This window comes from Caloenas nicobarica, chromosome 2 (genome assembly GCF_036013445.1).
Source record: "Caloenas nicobarica isolate bCalNic1 chromosome 2, bCalNic1.hap1, whole genome shotgun sequence".
In the NCBI taxonomy this organism is placed as follows: Eukaryota; Metazoa; Chordata; class Aves; order Columbiformes; family Columbidae; genus Caloenas; species Caloenas nicobarica.
The window spans coordinates 89,784,155-89,803,783 of record NC_088246.1 but is presented as its reverse complement, the minus strand read 5'-3'; the positions used below and the strand labels follow the sequence as shown (position 1 = coordinate 89,803,783).

General features: G+C 36.6%; 1 protein-coding gene across 8 annotated transcripts in view; it reads right to left on the bottom strand.

Moving 5' to 3' along the window:
- The window catches only part of SEMA5A (semaphorin 5A), a 330,124-nt gene that overhangs the window by 179,481 nt on the left and 131,014 nt on the right, over window positions 1-19,629 (bottom strand). For all 8 annotated transcript variants that reach the window (XM_065628512.1, XM_065628511.1, XM_065628519.1 and 5 more), the window contains one exon: window positions 12,149-12,194. In XM_065628512.1, the coding sequence (XP_065484584.1) occupies window positions 12,149-12,194 (46 nt within the window). The remainder of the gene's footprint in view (window positions 1-12,148; window positions 12,195-19,629) is intronic.

Sequence of the window (19,629 nt, the reverse complement as noted above, 5' to 3'; positions counted from 1 at the left end):
AGTTTTATATGTAATTTTATGGAAATAAGAATGACTTGACTTTCTTTTTCCTCTCCAATTAAAAACTAAAGCTGTTCTTCCTTTTGTGTGTCATAGCTGAGTGTGGAGCAGAAAAAACAATGAAGCTACAAATTTTAATGAAATAATATTCTTGGTTTACACAGCAAGCCTGCTTTTGTAGATTATTTGGAAGAGATTTTTCATGTATCAGTTCCCAAGTTTCAACTTTCCTTCTCAGCCTCCTTAACTGGATAGTTGGAGTATTAAAAGCATGTATAATCTGAATATAACTTTACAAGAAACATGACAGCAGTTGGTTCTTATCTGCTTAATTTATTTTAAATGATGCTCTTGCTGCTTTTCCCATCCCTCACCAGATTCAGCTACACATGTGCCTTGGATTTCCTCATCCCAACCTGGCCTCCTTGGACAGTGTCCATATATTCCTCCTGGGTCACCTGTCCCTGCTTCCACCACTTGCATGCTTCCTTTTCATGCTTGAGTTTAGTTAGAAGCTCCTTGTGCATCCATGCAGGTGTCCTGATGCCTTTGCTTCACTTCCTGTTCATCAATATGGACCACATTATGTAAAAAAAAGTCAGCTTATGGAGGGTTTTGTCTACATACACGTTAACATGTGAAATTCTCCACTCAGCTTTTATTTGTCAATCCATACACAGGGTTTGCTGAATACAACTCATTCAGCTTTATTTTCTCATGGTGAGTAGCACAATATTCTAACAAGTAACAGTACTGGCAGCCATGTGAGAAAAGACTATGGAATCATGCCTAGAGCACTGTTCATAAATATATGATGAAATAGTTTTGATCTTCAACGAACTTACCGCACTTTTTTTTCAGACCTGTCCTGACATATTATAAAAGTTTCATTAATAAATCCTAGCCTAATTAGAACAAGAAAAAATGCCATTGTGAAAGGTTTTGTGTGTGTGTTTGATAGTATAATACTTAATTTGGGGGTTTTTTTCTCTTTTTTTTTTTTTTTTTTAATTGCCAAGGTATTCAGACAAAACAGTATGCAAAATTCTACTGGAGTAACAAAAATAACCATGCATTTAGGAGTCAGAAAGAGTTTCCCCAAGGAAGCTTTCATCTCATCGATGGAAATTAAAACATGTGCAAAACTCAGTCGTGCAGATGAGCTTCTGCAGTTCCACTTCCCACAAAGTCTCCCTTCTCACTAGATCTTGTTTTCATCTCATAGTACCAGGGTCAGGAAAAAAAGGAGTACTTTGACCTTTCATCATTTCAGCTCCCTAAGATGAGTGTGAGGAGGCAGAACTGTCAAAATATCTAGGCAAAGACTCAGAGCTTATGGGCCTAAGGCTATAACCCTTATATAAGCAGGATTTCCACCAACAGATATCCTAAAAGCAATGGCATATACAAATACTGGGCAGCTATTGTACTTTCCGCTCAGTGTGGGTTCAGAATGAATGCATTCTCTTATTCATATTTAAATGTAGTTAATAGAAACCAATGTGAATTGCACACACCAGACACAACATTTAAGTCAAAATGTTAAATTTAAAAGCTCTGAAGGTCATAAAAATATAACAGCATAAATTTGTATCTTTTCCAAAACAGTAGAAAAGAGTGATTCAACTTATTTTTTTTTTCCCCCAATGAAAAATATTTACTAATAAATCAACAAATCTCCCATGCGATTTTGAAATTCTGGAAAATCATACACACCGTAGGTTTCACTTAGAGACCAAAGCATTAAGGCACTGGATCACAAACCACATAAAAATGGTCAATGTCATAATGAAGTTGTTATTTAACTAATAATTAACAACAATTTGTTTTGCTTCTCTCTCAGTTACTGATTGTTCCTAGAATTTCTTTCCATAACATTGCTTTATCCTGGTTATCCACATAAATATGGAATTCTGAGATTTTCTCAGGTCTTTCATTTGCTTTTTAATAAATCTAACTGAATCAGTCAATTTAAAATCTAAACAAAAACACAAACAGTTTTGGGGCTGACTATTTCTGATTACTACAATGGTAGCTATAGCCTGGGAAAAAGAGCAATAGGTTTTCATCAAGGAAGTAATTTTCAAAATTGAATAGATACACAACTTCAGGTGTAAATATTAACATCTAATCAAACTCCTTTTGTATTAATTCACTTTTTTTCTTTGAGCCATATTGTTGCCATTACTTATATCAAGCTAAATTACCATACATATCTCAAGATATATGAACAGGCCCAAGTACAGAACCTACACTTTCTAATTTCCCATAACTTTGTAATGAACTGTTCTTTTTATTAAGGTATTTTGTTCATTTGTTTGGAAAAGCAGTATACCAACCACCATCACATCATAGAATTATTCTACAGATTTGGAGAAGAATCTAGGTAGTTTTCTAGGCACTGGAGCAAAATTGAAATCCAGAAGTACTGAACAGACAAGCTAGTATTGAAAGCAGGCAAAAAGAAAAGAGAGAGAAAAAAAGAAAGAGAGAAGGAGAGGAGAGGAGAGAAGGAGAGAGAGAGAAAGAAAGAAAGAAAGAACGAAAGAAAGAGAGAAAAAAGTGGGGAGGAAGAGAAAGAGGAAGAGGAAGAGGGTGAAAAAAGAGAGGGGAAGGGGAATGGGAAGAGAAGATGTCTACTAAACACAGGGGAGGGAAAAGGCAGTAGAAAAATAAGGATAGGCAAAATTAAGGCAAAAAGTGTCCCAAAAGATTGAAACAACTTTAGTCTTTTATTCTCAGTTCAGAACAGGACTAGCCTCCTGTGCTATGACTAAGCAGTGTCTCTCTTAAACAGGAGAAACAATGCACATCTTACATTGGGCTCAGTAGCGTTGACCGAGCAACTAACATGCTTGAAGTGTCAAAGATCCTCCCTTGTGCCCTGAACCATTTAGGAAAGCAGGACCCTCCCTTCTATAAACTCTTGCATGGGCTCCTTGCCCACCAGCATTGTTGAAGGTTCCTCAGAAACCTTTTTTAGGTTAAAGCAATAAGTGTTAGTGTTTCTCACCCTCAGTATAGCTGCTTTGTTTCCTTGAATATATCAGAACCCTGCTTTTCTGTAATCGCAGTAGCAAAAAACTAGTCTCCTGACCTTGAAAAATTTTCCATCTCTTCCCTAGGCATGAATGGAGCAGAACTTTTTGCCTTATGGAAAGAGCCAGTTCTTCCCATAGTTCAACAGTTGAGCACATCTTCTAACAGCACTGTGCCTTTGGCTCCTTAGGGCTCAGTGTCGAGATGCATATCTTAATTTTTTCTGCCTAGTGGGGAGGGGACAGGAGGCTGTTCCACCATTTTCTCTTATTGTAGTTTTCAATAGTGTTTTTTTAAATTTTTTTTTTAAATTTCATGGGTCAACAAGCAATGGCAGGGGATGCTACGGACTACATAGTGCCCTTATGTTATGTACTGATGATTGCTAATGTACAGGTGTAAGCCGAACTCACCTCCTATATGTAGAATTACCCAAAAGCTTCTACGCCCATTAGCCCAGCAGAACTGCTGAATGGATCTCTGCAGTACCAGAAAACACGATCCTCTCTGTGACTGAGAAGATGCCTCTTTGAGCCTACTCTTTGAGTATGCATGGGTTACAAACTATGGTTGAACTCAAATTAGTTGTTACAGGACAGAACACACATTGAAGCTCCATATCAGTGTCTGTAAGCAAAAAATCAATAATCATGTTTGCAGATACTGTATTACAGATATAATCTCTGCAAAAGCATATCACATATTCCATCTCTTTTCTAAATTGCTCAGCGCTGCAGCATCTTAGGTGCCAAAGAGCTGAAACTCTCCATGAGCAGCTGCTTGTGGCAGACTGTCCACCTGAGCAAGACAATATATGAATGAAGACAATCTGCTTTCAGTATTTTCCACTTTCACCTTCTGCACAGTCTGCTAACATTCCTGCACTCTTTCAGTGTAGAGGTGGTACAGAAAGAGGCTGATTCTCAAAGGAGTCCATGTCCCTCCACAGGTATTGACTTATTGTCAGAGAATACTGCTTTAGTCCAGAATTAACTGAAGTATGCCGTGGTCCTATACAGTTCAGATGTTTGGAAAGCAGCAGCCTGATTTCAAACAGTTGTTACTTGGTGATTCCTCTTGTGCAGCTTGTCCGTACACTCATGTTTGTGAAAATGTAAACATGAGTGGCACCTTCTTAGGAAAAGACATTTCTGCAACTACTCTTAGTGCATATAATGCAGTCTTGGTTGACCACCATACATACCAGGAAAAATTATCATAAATGGTTAAATTATACCACTATAAAATCCATATCAGCTTTTTCATGGATATTCGCTGTAAAATGTATGCACATGCCTTTTGATATCACGTCTATTTCTCAGGAGAACAAATGCACTCATATTATATATTCAGGTGATCTAGGCTTCTCCTTTATCTTAGAAACAAAACACAAATGTTTAATATCTAAACAAAAGAGGAGCTTTACTCCCATGGAAGTGAAAAATTTTAGTACCTATTTTTCTTCTTTACTGTGAAACCAAAACAGAAATCACTGTAAATACACAAAAAATGCAGCTTAACAAGCAGAAGTAAGAAAGAAAAAACAAATAAAAAAGCTAAGCTTCTCTAGCTAAATGGATGTGTTCAGACTCATTTGTCTAGAAATGCACTTGCACTTGTATTTCAGTACTGGCACAAAACAATGATGGATACAGCAAATAAATGAAAAATGACAACGTTTCTTCCTGGCTTTCTTTTTCTTCTCTTTTTCTCCATCTCCCAAAATACTAACACATTCTGATAAGCCAAAGCAGCAGCAAAGCCTTGCCAATTTGCCAATATTCTTTTGCTTCACTTAGATTCCTTGTAAAATTACATGACAAATTTCAGCTGTACTGAAGGGTAGACAATTACTAATTCTGGAGATTTAAACCTTCCAATTATGTAGAAGCCAAGTGTAAATGAATAAATAACAAGCAGAAATGAGCAGAAGAGGAGTCATACATCCAACTGGCCGCCTCACATGCCCTCTACATAGTTTTGTAATGAGAGTCTGTATATGAACTCAGAACATGACACACAAAAACCCCTCGAACAAATAGATAATATATGGAACTACATGTATGCATGAGAAAAATCCCATGCATGAGAAGAATATTCAGAATGAAGACAGAATCAGCACTTGGCCAAACACGACCAAAGGTGGTTTCAGGATAGTATAGGAAGAGGTATTGTACAGAAGTAGCATTGTGATATGCAGATTTTCTGTGCTGCTTTTTTTTTTTTTTTCTTTTTTAAACTCGGCTCTCAGCAACACCTTATATAAAAGGTCCTTTTGTTCATCCCTAGTACCAAAGCAGAAGTTTGCACCGGCTCTGTCACCTTTTGGTCACTTTGCAACTTGCTCACCTCAGTCTTCCATGGAAAAGTTTTATGAGCACTACTTGCTTGCTCCGCTCCCAAGTTTTCAAGGAACTTGGAACAAAATCAAAAGTAACACTAAATTATCTGCTCTATTTATCCATTTTTTCATTCACATGTCCCAGACACAAACATGAAAGGCCCAAGCAGAAATAATGTTTTGGGGGCTTATTCTCCCTTTGCATAAAGATGAGGAAAACACATCTGTAACAGGGAGGAATACTCTCTATTCTCTTCACCCTTGAGGAGATACTAGGCACAGAAGAACCCAACAGAGGTTTTTTTTTCATTTGTTTTGTTTAGTTTTTTCCCCTGCACTTAGGGACCCAAATAGAATGTTACGTCTCAGACTGTTTTGCATTTCAATATTGCCAACCAACAGCTGTCACAAGTTAAGGACATTCTTAGGTTAGTTCCCTTACGCCTTCTAGTATGAAACAGGAAAACCAGAAGAAATAGAAGAAATTTCTTGCATCTCCTTTTCTGCTCAGGTAGCTTTACCCCAAAATAAAAGCATGATTCATTAGGTTTCTTTCAAGTATTTCTCAAATCAGACATCTATTACACAACTAGTGACTGCAAGTAACATACAACACAAAAACAATGGACTGAAATACAGTGAATGAAAGTTTTAGAAAAAGCATTAAAGTGCCCCCTTATAAGGGGTTCTATCTATTTGGCAGCTCAACAACTTAAGGAGATTAAAAGATTAAAGCTTACCTTCCTTACCTTTATCTCAAGTTGTTGTTGATTATAACTGAAAGTTTTTAATATCAGCATAAATTAATGATTTGATTCTACATGATGGCTTCTAACAAGCTTTCATTTTGTTCATAGAAAAATGGAACCCAAGGGCACTGTCCCAAAAATGAACTGTAAAGAGAGCCTGAGTGATGTACATCTCTATTGGAACACCTTTCTCCCTAGATTGGGTCAAATACCACCTTGGCCAAAAAGACAAATTAAAGTTAGGAAAGCCTCTCACAAAAGACATAACATGATCTCAACTTACAATAATGACAAGCACTTGCTATTTTCAAAATGGGCTTACAATGCTGGTAAATATTAGATTTGTTTAAAAATGCTGTTAAAATTATATTCTGTATTACAATCAAGGTAAAAATTCATGAAAATGTTTCAGATAATACATATGAGTTTATTTGCAAGAAACCTCAATCATGAAGTCAGGTTCCCTCGTTGTTTAACCTAAACACAAAGTATATACTCAAAGTACATTTTGATTTACTTAATTCATTTTTAGCCTACCATCTAGCCATTAATGACTCACGTAAAAGTGAACTATCATATGCAAAAGATATTTCAGACACTCTTGACACATGTAAACACCAGCGAGAATTCCCTTTGGTAAAAATCATTCTCCAAAGTAGCTCCATTTCCTAACAATTCATAGATCAAATCTTGCATTTAATTCTTTGAATGCCTTGTTAGTGGGTATGTATAGATATATATATCCACAGACATACACAGATATATATATAAACATGTATAAACCCAAAACTCCAATATTCCAGAATTTAAAGTTGAATAACACACGTGAAAAAGAATCTCCAACCCTCTTAGCCTGCATAAAGAATTTAATTTGAATACTGTAGTAAACTAGGGGCTAAAATGGCCTTTAAAAATGTACTTTGAGGTATGTGTATTTCTAACTGAAAGATGTGCACATTCAGCATGAGAATAAAATCTTAGGAGAATTACGTAACAACAGGAGCAGGTGGAATAGGCATCTCAAACCCAGAATAGGCTTCACAGAGGGAAGATTCAGATGAGAAAGACAAACTCAAGCCTGTGCCCTGTAAATGCCATAACAGCCTGAGTTTGTAAAGAAGCTCATCTTATGGATGAAGAAAAGATGCATCTGTTCCATCAGTTTTGTGAAAAGCTTATACATGCTGGCTTGTAAAAATGTTTACGGCAAATGCGGCATGAAGAGTTTTTCATAAGCCAGCATATATTAGCTTTTCACTCTTTACAGATACATCAGAAAACTTGTCATGTAAGTAGACACAAATGTTTGAATTTAGAAGCTCTCTTTTCAAAGAATTTGGAAAAAAAAGAAAAGGTGAAAAGTAGACACTTGTTAGAGCCATCCTCTACATGATGTCAAAGCCCTACTATTAATCCTGACATTGGCTAGATATCAACTTTTTTAAAAACATTTTTGAAAACCAACCTATTAACTTAAACACTACTACTTAATTTTCTGCTTTTATATTTTAAAGAATATAAGGGAGCTTTCAGGAAATCCAGCTTTCATCTTGGCCAATGCTTTTAAGGATTATTCTATTACTTGAGGTGCATAATAACAAAGCAAAACTCACAAAACAAAACCGTGCAGAGTCAGGCCTTCTAAGTCTGTGAGCCTACTAGTGCTGTAACAAGAATTAGAAAATATTTGTCCTTCTACAACCACAGCCCATCGAGGGCTTTCTTCCTAATCCGTAATCGTTATGCACACATTGTTCCAACAGCTTTGAACGATTCAACTCTTAGGCTTCTCCGGTAAGAGCTTAAAAGGCTTTCACTCATTTTGTTCTTCTTTATTCTGCTACACAAAGGAAATTGCTGAGACACATCAAATACTGCTTTGCGACAGACAGTATCATATGAAACCTGCTTACTCAAACAACAGGCTTTTCTTATAAAGTACAGAGCACAGAACCATGACATGTGGGGTGACAACTTTGATGTTCCCACAATGGGCAAAGATGTCTCACTGCATAGTCCTGGCTCACATTTACATACACATCCTGTCTGATGCAATAGTAGCACTCTAACCCTCACTTCTGCAAGGGATTAACGTTCACTAAACTGATGGAAAGAGTGTGCTTTTAATACATGTTTCTCTGTTTTGCATGTCTTTTGTGAGAACTTGCATTTCAAATGGCTGCCTGGTTTTGTTTGGCTAGTTGGTTTTGTGGCTTTGGGGTTTTCTGTTGTTATGTTGTTGTTGCTGTTTCTTTTTGGTTGTTTGTTGGGTTTTCTGTTGTTGTTTGGTGGGGTTTTTTTAATTTTGTTTGTTTGTTTGCTCGGTTTTGTTGTTGTTGTTGTTGTTTAAGGAAGGTGATCCTGTGTTTCAAAACTATTTTCCAGGTATACACTTGTAGAAGACAGTGCATATACATATTTTGGACCAAAGTAATTTTTTGCAGAATTTTGCAAACAAGGACTCATTATTTTACTTTATTCCTTTTTAGAGATATTTCATATTACAAAACAACAGCTGATAATATTGCACTGCCTGATAATATTCCAAAAGAATACGCATTTATCAAATGTCTATCTTTTCAAAAATATACTGAAATATGTAAACAAAAGATTTGCAAAAATGTTTTTGCTATATATAAATGATTCTGTTCCAGTATGTTACATGTAACATGAAGCTTTTTATCTTCATAACAGCAGTCTGTGGGCAAACGAACAACACACTCCAACAGACACGTAAGCATGACAGACAAGGAAACTTGTTTATACAAAAATAAATGGAGTGCATCACTGGTCAAGATTAAGTTTTAGGCATTCCCTTTATTTTCCAGATCAAAAAGCACTATAAGAAAGATTAATCTGATTAATCAAACCAAAAAACAAAACAAAACAAAAAAAAATCAATGTAAAGAAAATAAACAGTTACAAAAGTCTAATTGAAAACTGTAGAAAGGAGGATGCAAATTTTAACAATCATCCTTGCTTCCATGCTGGAAGTATTTGATGTGCATGAGAAAAGGTCAGTAATTTTCCTCCTCCTTCAGACACATAATAGAAAAGATCAAGCTTGAGCAATTTTCTATAATAAATAAACAACAGGTATGTAGGTTGTCTTTAGTCCTTTCATATTGTTATGGTGTTACACTGAAAGCTTTTACAGGCACAACTTTACCATGTGCCTTTTCTTCCAGATGCAAAAACATAGTTTATTAGCTTGTGAAACATCTGCATGTTTTTACAAAGGCTGGTTCATGCAAAAAAAATCAAGTGAGCAACATAAGTAGAAGAATTAAATTGGGTTTTTACATTATTATTATGACAATTATGTGAAGAAAAAAAACATTGAAAGTTCTACTGTCCATACATAAAGAGTCAAACAGTTCAATCCCTCGGCAAACAAATGCTAACTAGCACATACAATATTAATGAGTTAAACCACAGAATGCTTTATTTCTCCTGTGAAATTCCATCATTCTGTTTTGCAAGGATTTCACATAACTTTTACTTTACGTCTCACTTTTGTTCCTACCTCTCTCAACCATAATAGAGTTTCAGATTTGAAAGATCTGGAGCTTCAAAATACTCTAATTTTTAATTGCTAATTTGGTAAACTCTATATCCTCTAATATAATTCAAAATTGTTCTTTCACCACTTGTGAATAATAGAAACTTCACATGCCCTAAAGTTTCAGAAATCAAAGCTTACTTCGATTATACCTGAGATAATCCTATACAACATGCTGGGATGACTAGTATTGCAGCTAGGATTCTGTTGGTCCCACAAAATTTATCTGAAAGGTCTGTAAATCTCAGTGAATCATTTGGTAAATATACTCTTGGCTCTGGGTGGGTTTGAGGTCGGTAGCTGGTAAATCATGTCTTAACATTTCTCAACAAAGGCTGAGAAAAGTTGGGCATCTTTATGGCTTAAGACTTGTAAGAAGAGGTCAGACAAGTAACCACCTGCCTTGGGGCACCTGGAGATGCTGAAGGATCTCTCGAGAACTCTCCCAAACTTACTTTCATGACTATCAGTGACTAACTTCATACTTGCATATCAGATTACAAGACAACCTGAGTGTGTTGTGTAATGAGTTTGGGAGTTCTAAACAATACACCTTACATCCTGGCTTACTTGCATTAAAAGGCTTCAGCCACCTCACAACCGATTTGGAGCCAACATAACTGGCACATCCAAGGAAGTACATCTTTAGGATAAAGGTTGTCCTGGGGCACTTCAACAGAACCAGGAGGGAAGCAGAGGGGAAGAAGAGGAAGAGAAGATCTGTGAAGGACAAACATGAAAGAGACATAATGGTAGGTTTGAAATTAAGGGAAAAAAACCCGAGCAGTTGGAGTAGGGGTAGCAAAGATATGCTGGTGAAAGAAAAAATATTACATACTTTGGGTTTGATTTAGAAATACAGTCTCCCTAAAAGGCTGTGGGAAAAGGTTCGAAGATGCAGAGGCAAACAAGTTGTGCTGCAACACTGAAGAGGGAATAAGAAACTTTACCAAAAGTCAACTTCAGAAGACTGTTTAAAGGGTTCTGCACATTCATAAGACCAAAGCCTAGTATAACATCAACAGTATGTTTTGTTTCCTCATTTTTTATTTTTTGCTGATTAGGGTTGGAAGGTGTCTGTTTACATCTATCAGCAGTTACTAAACTCTGTAAGCTACAGATTTCTGCCTCGTTAGTGCATTCGGCCTACTAATGCTTATCCTAACAGAGGAAAGCTGTGACCTTCAATCTGTGAATTAGTAGAATACACCATGTCAGAGACCTCTGAGTGCAGACTCTCAACAAGAGTCTTCAGGAATTAACTCAAATTATTTGCCAGGATATTGAATAGGTCACATAAGGTGAAAGTAGACAGTCTGAATTCTGGATTCTAAAAGTGTTTGGTGTGTCATAGCCTTCAGTGCTAGCAACAAAACTGAATATTTTTCAATATCGTAATTTTGTTTAATTGTAAGCCAGCTTCAGGTATTGTTTCTAGTAGTCTGGGAAGGTAAAGGAAGTCTGCAAGCCAAATTAAAGCACACGCAAAGTGTACTACAAATCATAAGCACAGCCTTACCTGAATGCATTTTACTTTTCTATATTCTACTGTATAGTATTACTTGGTGTAATACTAGGTACAGTACTGAATCTAAAGCTAGTTAATTTTAAACTGCATAAATGAAAAAATTATTAAAACCCATATATTTCTTTTTCACTGTGATTCTCTATTTCCACACCTTAGTAAGCTGGCAAACTCAATTAAATTAACTAAAACAACGCTTAGAGCTAAGAACACAAGAATGATGGTTAGAAATTATGCCAAGGTTAAAAATAATGAAAGAGAAAACCAACAAAACCTAAGCAAGGAACACCACTGAGAAGACTAAGGGAAGATGAGGACTCTTGGTATATGGAAGTCAGATGAAGTTTAGAGTAAAATAAATCGATCAGGGATTCTCACTCACCTTTCCATGAAGCCTAACTGCTTCGGAAAGGCTTCGTTTCACCTTTCATGCTCTAATAAGTTTTAAACAATAGCTGCCTTATATACAAAACTGAGATCCTGATACCTCTGTTCACACTATATTTCTTCCTTGAAAATTTGCTGTTTCATTTGCCTAATTTCACTTCAGCAAGTATGATTTTTAAAAAATTTTTCATTATTTTAAAAAAATTATCATTTTTCTATAATAACGATAAATTCTGAAAACAGAAGCTGCACAATAATAAGCGGGAACATTTTTATAAAAGAACATGATCCTCCTTCCCAGCCTGCATTTTTTATAGATCCACTCTAGCAAAATCACAGCAGAGTGTCTGTATCGCCTGGGAAAAAAGCTAATCTGGAATTAAAATGGATAATATGACTTATATAATATGGGGCCACAAAGAGGACACAAACAGATGCATACTTATCTGTAGTTATGAAGCTTATGAATATCTTGATTATCTGCTTTAAAATATCTGCTTACCTACATCATGCAGAGGAACTAAGAAAACAAACAGAAAACATACCTGTATTAGAGAGAGATCCTCAAGCTGCAACCTGAAGAGGTAGTTTCTGGGGTTAAAAAAATAGTAGATAAAAATTGTTATTAGTGTTTAAGTAATACATTTTACTAGTGTTTAAATAAAAACCTTTTACTAGTGTTTAAATAAAAACATAATTAGAGAATATAAATGACAGGAAAAAAAACCAAAAAGTGACTGGTAGTGAGGACTCTCAGTTCTTTCAGGGACTGTCTTGACATACAGCCCTTTGGGCTAAGGACTAAGGCAATTTCTAAAACAGATTTTCAGCTTGAAGGGCTGGCTGCATATGAAAAAGTAGCTATTTATACTCCATACATGTACATCTGAGTCATTGCTTCAGTCTTCCTTTAGAATTAATGGGAAGAAATACTCAGTGCTTGGGCAGAACCTTTGACTGGTGTTAGACGTCTAAATGAGAGTAAGAGGACAGGCAGATCAAAGCTGTCCGTTTGTCTCCACAGTGATGGGAACCTTACACAATTAACTCAGCCGCAGATGTACAAAGTTCGAAGCAAAGGATCCCAGTATGATGGATTGTCTGTAGAAGCCACAACTGTGACTGAAGACGTGTGATACCTGAGGATTTTTTTCCACTTATAGCAGGAGCTACAGACAAACCACGCATATGTTTCAAAAGCCTATGCTTTTATTGCAAAAGGATTTCTCGCTCCATTTTTTCTCTACAGCAATATCGCTGCACCTACAGAACTTGAAAGGAGTTCAGGCAAACCATGAATAGGACGTGATGCAAACGCATTGCTGGAAACCTGGGGAAATGATGGGTCAGGATACTCAGAAAGGTGAACGTGCCCCATCCACCAAAAACGCTTCCTTCAGCACGTGCTGGTGCCATGTATGTGGGGAATCACAACTCTTCCCGGCTTACTGTGTCTGTCTAGTTCAAGCAGCTGCCCTGTTACACCTGTTCTGACAAGCCAGCTCTGTTGGTATCGGTCCATGACCCTCATAAATATGAGCAAGTACAACACCATCTTTGAACTGATTTCAGCACAGCCTTCTCTAGTGGAGATTGTCTTTCATGCTAGGTTTGCAATAAGGCTCTTCTATGTTCCACGTCCACACTTCTCCTGCCTGTTTTTTTTCTTTCTTAGTTTTTTTCTCACACCTCTTTTTCTTATCTTCATTATGTCTTGACTACATTTTCACATATATAATATTCTTCAGTCCTCTTCTGCCTAATTTTTACCTTACTTAAAACAATTCTGGTTTTCCAGTGGCACTACAGAGTGACTGTTTTATAGATAAAAATAAAACCCAGTAATTTTTTGAAATATGAATATAAATTATTCAATTTTAATTTATTAATAAGTAATCTGTAACATTAATTTCTAATATTTCAACAAATTCACTTAAAGTAACAAAAAAACAGATAAAATAAAGAGATGAGTAAATTTCAGCTTTAAATTTAAGTATTTGCAATATTCACAAATTATCTGCAATACTACATCCATGCAACTCATAGAAGTGCAATCCAAATTAAAATTAGGCCATGTTTTTTGAGATAATAATTACAATTCTTTCCAAAGAGGTATGAGGTATTGTTAATGGGCAGATATGGTCAGCACCTGTATTTTACATCTCTATTAATTTTTTAAAATGAGCCAGTGGGAGGTGAGTGAACAAAAACAAACTATGTCTAAAAAACAAAAAATTTTTTTTTCAAAGCATATATCTCAGAAACACAACCACTCCCATTGCCAGTTTTATTTATTGACTCTGGGGTACAGCTTTCTGTATTTATTTATTGACTCTGGTACATATATGATCTGTTTAAATTGTGGATATACAGGAATCAGATCACTAGTCTTTTCTAGGAATATTGCTAAAGGGAGTTACTCAAAATGCAAGAGGCAGGCTTTAAGGGCAAGAATTAATGAGAAAGTAAAATAAAGACAGAGTATTTGCTATTGCTACAGACAAATCACCACAAAGTAATAGCTAAAATACTTGGGTTTGAGTCATGAAGAGATCTGAAGTGGGCAAACAAAGAAAACAGTACATTGCAGGACGATGCTTATGCAAACCTTCCCCCATAAGCTAAGTGGAAGTTGACATGAAAGACACTCACTGGAGCATCAGGAAGTGATGCAGATAGTCTTTCTAACCCACCTACATTCTCTCTGTAAGGACAAAAAATACCTTGCTCAGAAATATTCAGCAGGGAACATAAATACTTACTCTGTTTCTCATCTCATTGCATTTAGCTTCTATCAACCAACATTGATTGTGCTTCTTTCACTCCAGATATCAAAGTTAAAGAAACCTACAACTGCTGTTGCAAATCTATTTTTCCACTTACAGAGACAGAATAACTTCTTTCTTCCAGAAAAATTGAACTGTATCCTCAGCAGGTATAAACTGTTTTCTCAAATCAGTGATACCAGACTCACAGGAGTGGCACGTAAATGCTCCATCTCACTCTATAAATAAAAGCAGTGTCTGTTGCAGAATATATGAGCAGATAATCTGGTCTCATACTTTTAGTTTTCGGGTCAGTACATAGCAGAGTATCATGTCAATCTCTATGCATACTTCATCTTGAGATGTCTACTGAAGATGTATCAGTGATGTCACATTTTAAGATAGATTATAAAATTATTAATGCCTTTTTATGGTCTTCCATCCTGACATCATTTCAGCCTATTAAAAAGTAAGCTATTGTCCCACATTGTAAAAATTCTAATTTAATAAATACATACACATAGTGTCATCCTGAAGAAAAACAGAGGCTGAAAATTTTGTGGGGTTTTTTTGTTTGTTTTCCTAGAAAATGAGATTTGTATCCTACACAGTAGAGTACAACACTTCTACTCATTAATACATCCAGTGTGGTATTAGAAATATTGACCCGATAAGTGTTAGGGAGACTAAAATGTCTGTATTCATGTGGATGAGCCAAAAGCCAGAGCTAATTAGTGTACATTTTTCAACTTCCCGTGGCTGCCAATAACCAATTAAAATATTATTTTCACCTTCATAAAGCAGTGTAAAGAAAATGGAATAAGAAGAAAAACAATATGCAAGACATAGTAAAAGCATTACACCTTAGCAACATAGAGGTAAATTGGGCAAATCGACAGCACAGAGTGACTGTGACTACATAAATAATCCTAGGATAAGTGGCAAACTAGCACTCAGAGCAATCAGAGCTATTCCTACCTAAATGTGCCCATTTCAGTAAAACTTTCAGGACTACATTTAGCTCTACAAATACAATAGTTTAACGTTCTAAGGCACACATGTGAGAATTCATTCAGAAAGGACATATGAGAATTTTTTTTAAAAGCATAGCAGTGAAAAACCACATTGGAAATATGATATTATTAAATCTGGCAGTCCAAAGTAAAAATCAATGACAATTTTCATGGTATGTGCAGACCCATTATGCTGCTCACGAGATAGGTGACAATATTTTTTTCAATATGTTATTTAGATTATGCCCTAAACTGCTATTTTCAATCTCTGTTTACCTTTATTCTAGTGCATTTGTGCTTTAAAGGCCACAAATCATGTGAAATAAGAATGACAAAGTACATTTCTGAAGCATAGATACAGACCTCTTAGCATGCAGGCCTATCTCTTGTCCAAGTATCATGGGAATACAGTATGGTTCGGGTTGGAAGGGACCTTAAAGATCATCTAGTTGCAACCTCCCTGCCATGGGCAGGGACACCTCCCACTAGACCAGGTTGCTCAAAGCCCCGTCCAGCCCGGCCTTGAACACTTCCAGGGATGGGCCATCCACAGCTTCTCTGGGCAACCTGTTCCAGTGCCTCACCACCCTCATGGTGAAGAATGTCTTCCTTATATCTAATTCAAATCCATCCTCTTTCAGTTTAAAGCCATTACCCCTTGTCCTGTCACTACATGGCCTTGTAAAATGTCCATCTCCAGCTTTCTGTAGGTCCCCTTCTAAGTACTGGGAGGCTGCCCTAAGGCGTCCCTGGAGCCTTCTCTTCTCCAAGCTGAACAAGCCCAACTCTTTGAGCTTGTCTCCATCGGAGAGCTGCTCCAGCCCTCTGATCATCTTCCTGATCCTCCTCTGGATTCATTCCAACAGCTCCATGTCCTTGGCGGTAATAAAAGCAAGACGAGTACAACTTTACATGCCAGAATTAAACTGATCTGACACTGGTGGCAATTGGTAAATTTGTTTCCATTTAGTGCTTAATGAATGAGGAAAGCAAATATGTTACATAAATCTGTAAACAGAAGGACACTGTAATGAGAAGAAAACATAAATAACTCTGAGATAAAGCAGCATCCTGCATTCCCTCAGATAGCCAGCAGGTAATAAGAATTTTGCTTTACATCCACAGCACTAAACAACATTTCTAGCTGAACTATGATAACTAAAACCTGTTAATCAAGAGCCTGCTCTGGTATCAGTGGGAACTGAATGAAGCACCACAAAAAGTGTGTTCCAGTCTCCTCCTAAACAACAATGTATTTTGATCTATTGCAGTGAATACATTCAGTATGACTGCAGTTAAAAGTATAAAACTAATCTTCTGTATATTCCTAAAGAACTCCATGTCAAAACACAATTGAAAACCCAAAAATATTCAAAAGTATAGCATATTAGTAATGGTTGTTATATCTAGCACTTTATCCTTTTCTTGGTGAAATGGCAAGCTACAAAACGCGAACACAACAACAAAAAATACTGTTGCATTAAACACAGATATGAATTATAAGAGCATTAAGGTGGTGCATACCAAGGTAAGCACATGATGTCAACACATCTCTATATAAAATGCAATCTTCCTACCATCGGATTTTGAGAGGTGAAAGTCACAGGCACAGTATGCATCATTGCACTGTTAAATTTTCTGACTGTACTCTTGGAATGAGGACTGAGACCCACTCGCTTACCTAGCATCTGGGCAGCCCTCTCACAAGATGAGTGCAGCCACTCAAGTGCAGCCACCAGGGCACTGCAGTAACTCATGTGAGGTACCAATATCTCAGAGGCAGGGGAGAGTCCTTCACAGGCCTGACTGCTGCTTCAAGTGGTACCTCTCTAGGGCTTACAAGAAATATAGGGCCTATAAGAAAGATGGGGATAGACTTTTTTAGCAGGGCCTGTTATGATAGGAAAAGAGGTAATGGTTTTAAACTAAAGGAGGGGAGATTCAGGCTAAACATGAGGAAGAAATTTTTTACAATGAAGGTGGTGAAACAGTGGAACAGGTTGCCCAGAGATGTGGTAGTTCTCTGGAGACATCCAAGGCCAGGTTGGATGGGGGCTCTGAGCAACCTGATTAGCTGAAGATGTCCCTGCTCATTACAGGGGGTTTGGACTAGCTGACCATTGAAGGTCCCTTCCAATCCAAACTATTCTATGATTCCATGACTATTTCTATATCATGGTTATCAGCCTCTGGCCAGCTGGTAGCTCCCTGTCCTGCATTTCAGTGCCATAAAGGCACACACAAGTAAACAAGCTTAAGAAGGACCAAACTGCTGGCGATGTAGGGCAGAAACTGAACATTTGGACTAACATCTGTTGCAGAAGAAAGAGACAGCTAACTGATATGAAGACACAGTCTAACCAGGAACCAAGAGAAGGCATGTTGCCATATTCTGCAGCAGGACGTACTACTGCTAGCACAGATCAAGTGCATATACATTAAGTCATGACTTCAATTAAAGACAAGTACCTTCAGAACACCACTCATCTGATGTAATTTCTAAAGGTGGCTTACACTGAAATAGAAGTGTTCTCTGCCAAAGAAGTTCCATTTACCCCTGCCATTTGTCTTTTCATCCTACTCTGAGTCAACTCCAGGGCTCCTCTGATGATGCGTCATTTTAGCTCCACCAATTAAAATGGCAAGACATTAAATCAGCACAATAAAAAGAGTAATTTTTCTGGGGTTAGTGAATTGACTAGTATTACTCTGCAAGCAGACTATTACCAGCACTGGTGCAAAGGAAGAGAAAATTGTGTAGTAGAACAAGGTATGAGCAGAAGAGGTACAAAGCATTAGCTTTTAAAAATATTTAGGAACTCATTAGCAAGGTAGGAAAGAGAAGTAATAGCAGGAGAAAGACCTTCCTGTTTCTGCAGCAGTAGGATGATAATTTCTCTTAGATCTAACATTAAACCACACCTTAGATTAGATCAGATCAATCAGTGGAAGGACAGACACTGATTACCCTGAACCAAGTGTTAAATGAGCAATAAAACTCAGATGGATTTTCAAAGAATAAAGCACTAATTCCTGAAGCCTGCATGTTCTCCCAATGTGTAGTGCTCAGAGCATCTCATTAACAAGAAGCTCTCAGATTCTCCTGCTGAGAACAGACAACAGCAAGAAGCAAACCTGTACAGTTATTTATTCCTTTATTACAGATTCTTAAACCACTATTAATGAATTCTTTAATTCGCCTTTCTGTTATTATGGCAAGTAGTAGTAATGGTTCAAATTAACGTTCCTGAACACACATCTAATTAAGTGAAAAGCCATACTGTTACAGTCCTTCATCAGCAAGATAAAGAGTGACTGAGGCAATAAGCCACCTCTAAGCAAGTTATAATCCTCAAAGCAAGTTTAATTAACTTGCAGGAGAACATACAGAAGCAAGCCACCGTTATTAGGATGGTCTATGTAAAAAATAATGTAAGCTATGTCTAAATATATATTAACCAATTAAAAAAAAAGTTGAACAGCTTTGAGACCCATTTCTGATAAGCAACTATATAATTTTAAAGTACAGCTGAACTAGCCTAACTTGAATTTTAAAAAATAAATTACCACATCTTAAAAATGAACTCCAACTAATCTCCTACCAGTTTATAATTTCAAGCACAAGAGGTTTGGAAAGAGGAGGATTACTTCATTTTTCCTTTATGTAAACAAGTTTCTTCTGACATAATTTTTCTTACATGACCTGAATAAAACCATTAAGGAAAAGAAAAATTCACAACAGAAAAAAAATATAAAAAGGAATCTATTAAAAGGAAAATGTAAATAATAATTTTGAACCTCAACATTTTTGCCCTAACATACTGTGTTTGAGATGTGCTTCTAGCTGACTCTCATTTTACCAAACTGGCTGGTATACTTTTAACATTTTTTGATTTATAAAATCTAGAGCAGATAAGTGTTTAGTGCATTGTCAGTGAACAAGGAGAAAAAAAGGCAATGAACAATTTGCCAGGGCAATTCAGACACTGCTGTATCCTTCCCCTGAGCTGTTTTTTCCCTCCTCAATTGACCTTTCCAAGACAGAAACAAAGGAAATGCTGCAGGACGTATGGCAAAGCATTTCCGCACAGGAAAATAAGGCAAGGCTGTTCTTGGGGAAATCCATGAATCTTCATGCTTACTGGCATTTCAAAATACAGAAATCATTATCATATTTGATTAGATGCTAAGTCAAAATAACACACAGAGAAATATTCATCTGAAAATTTTATCAGGATTTATCAGAAT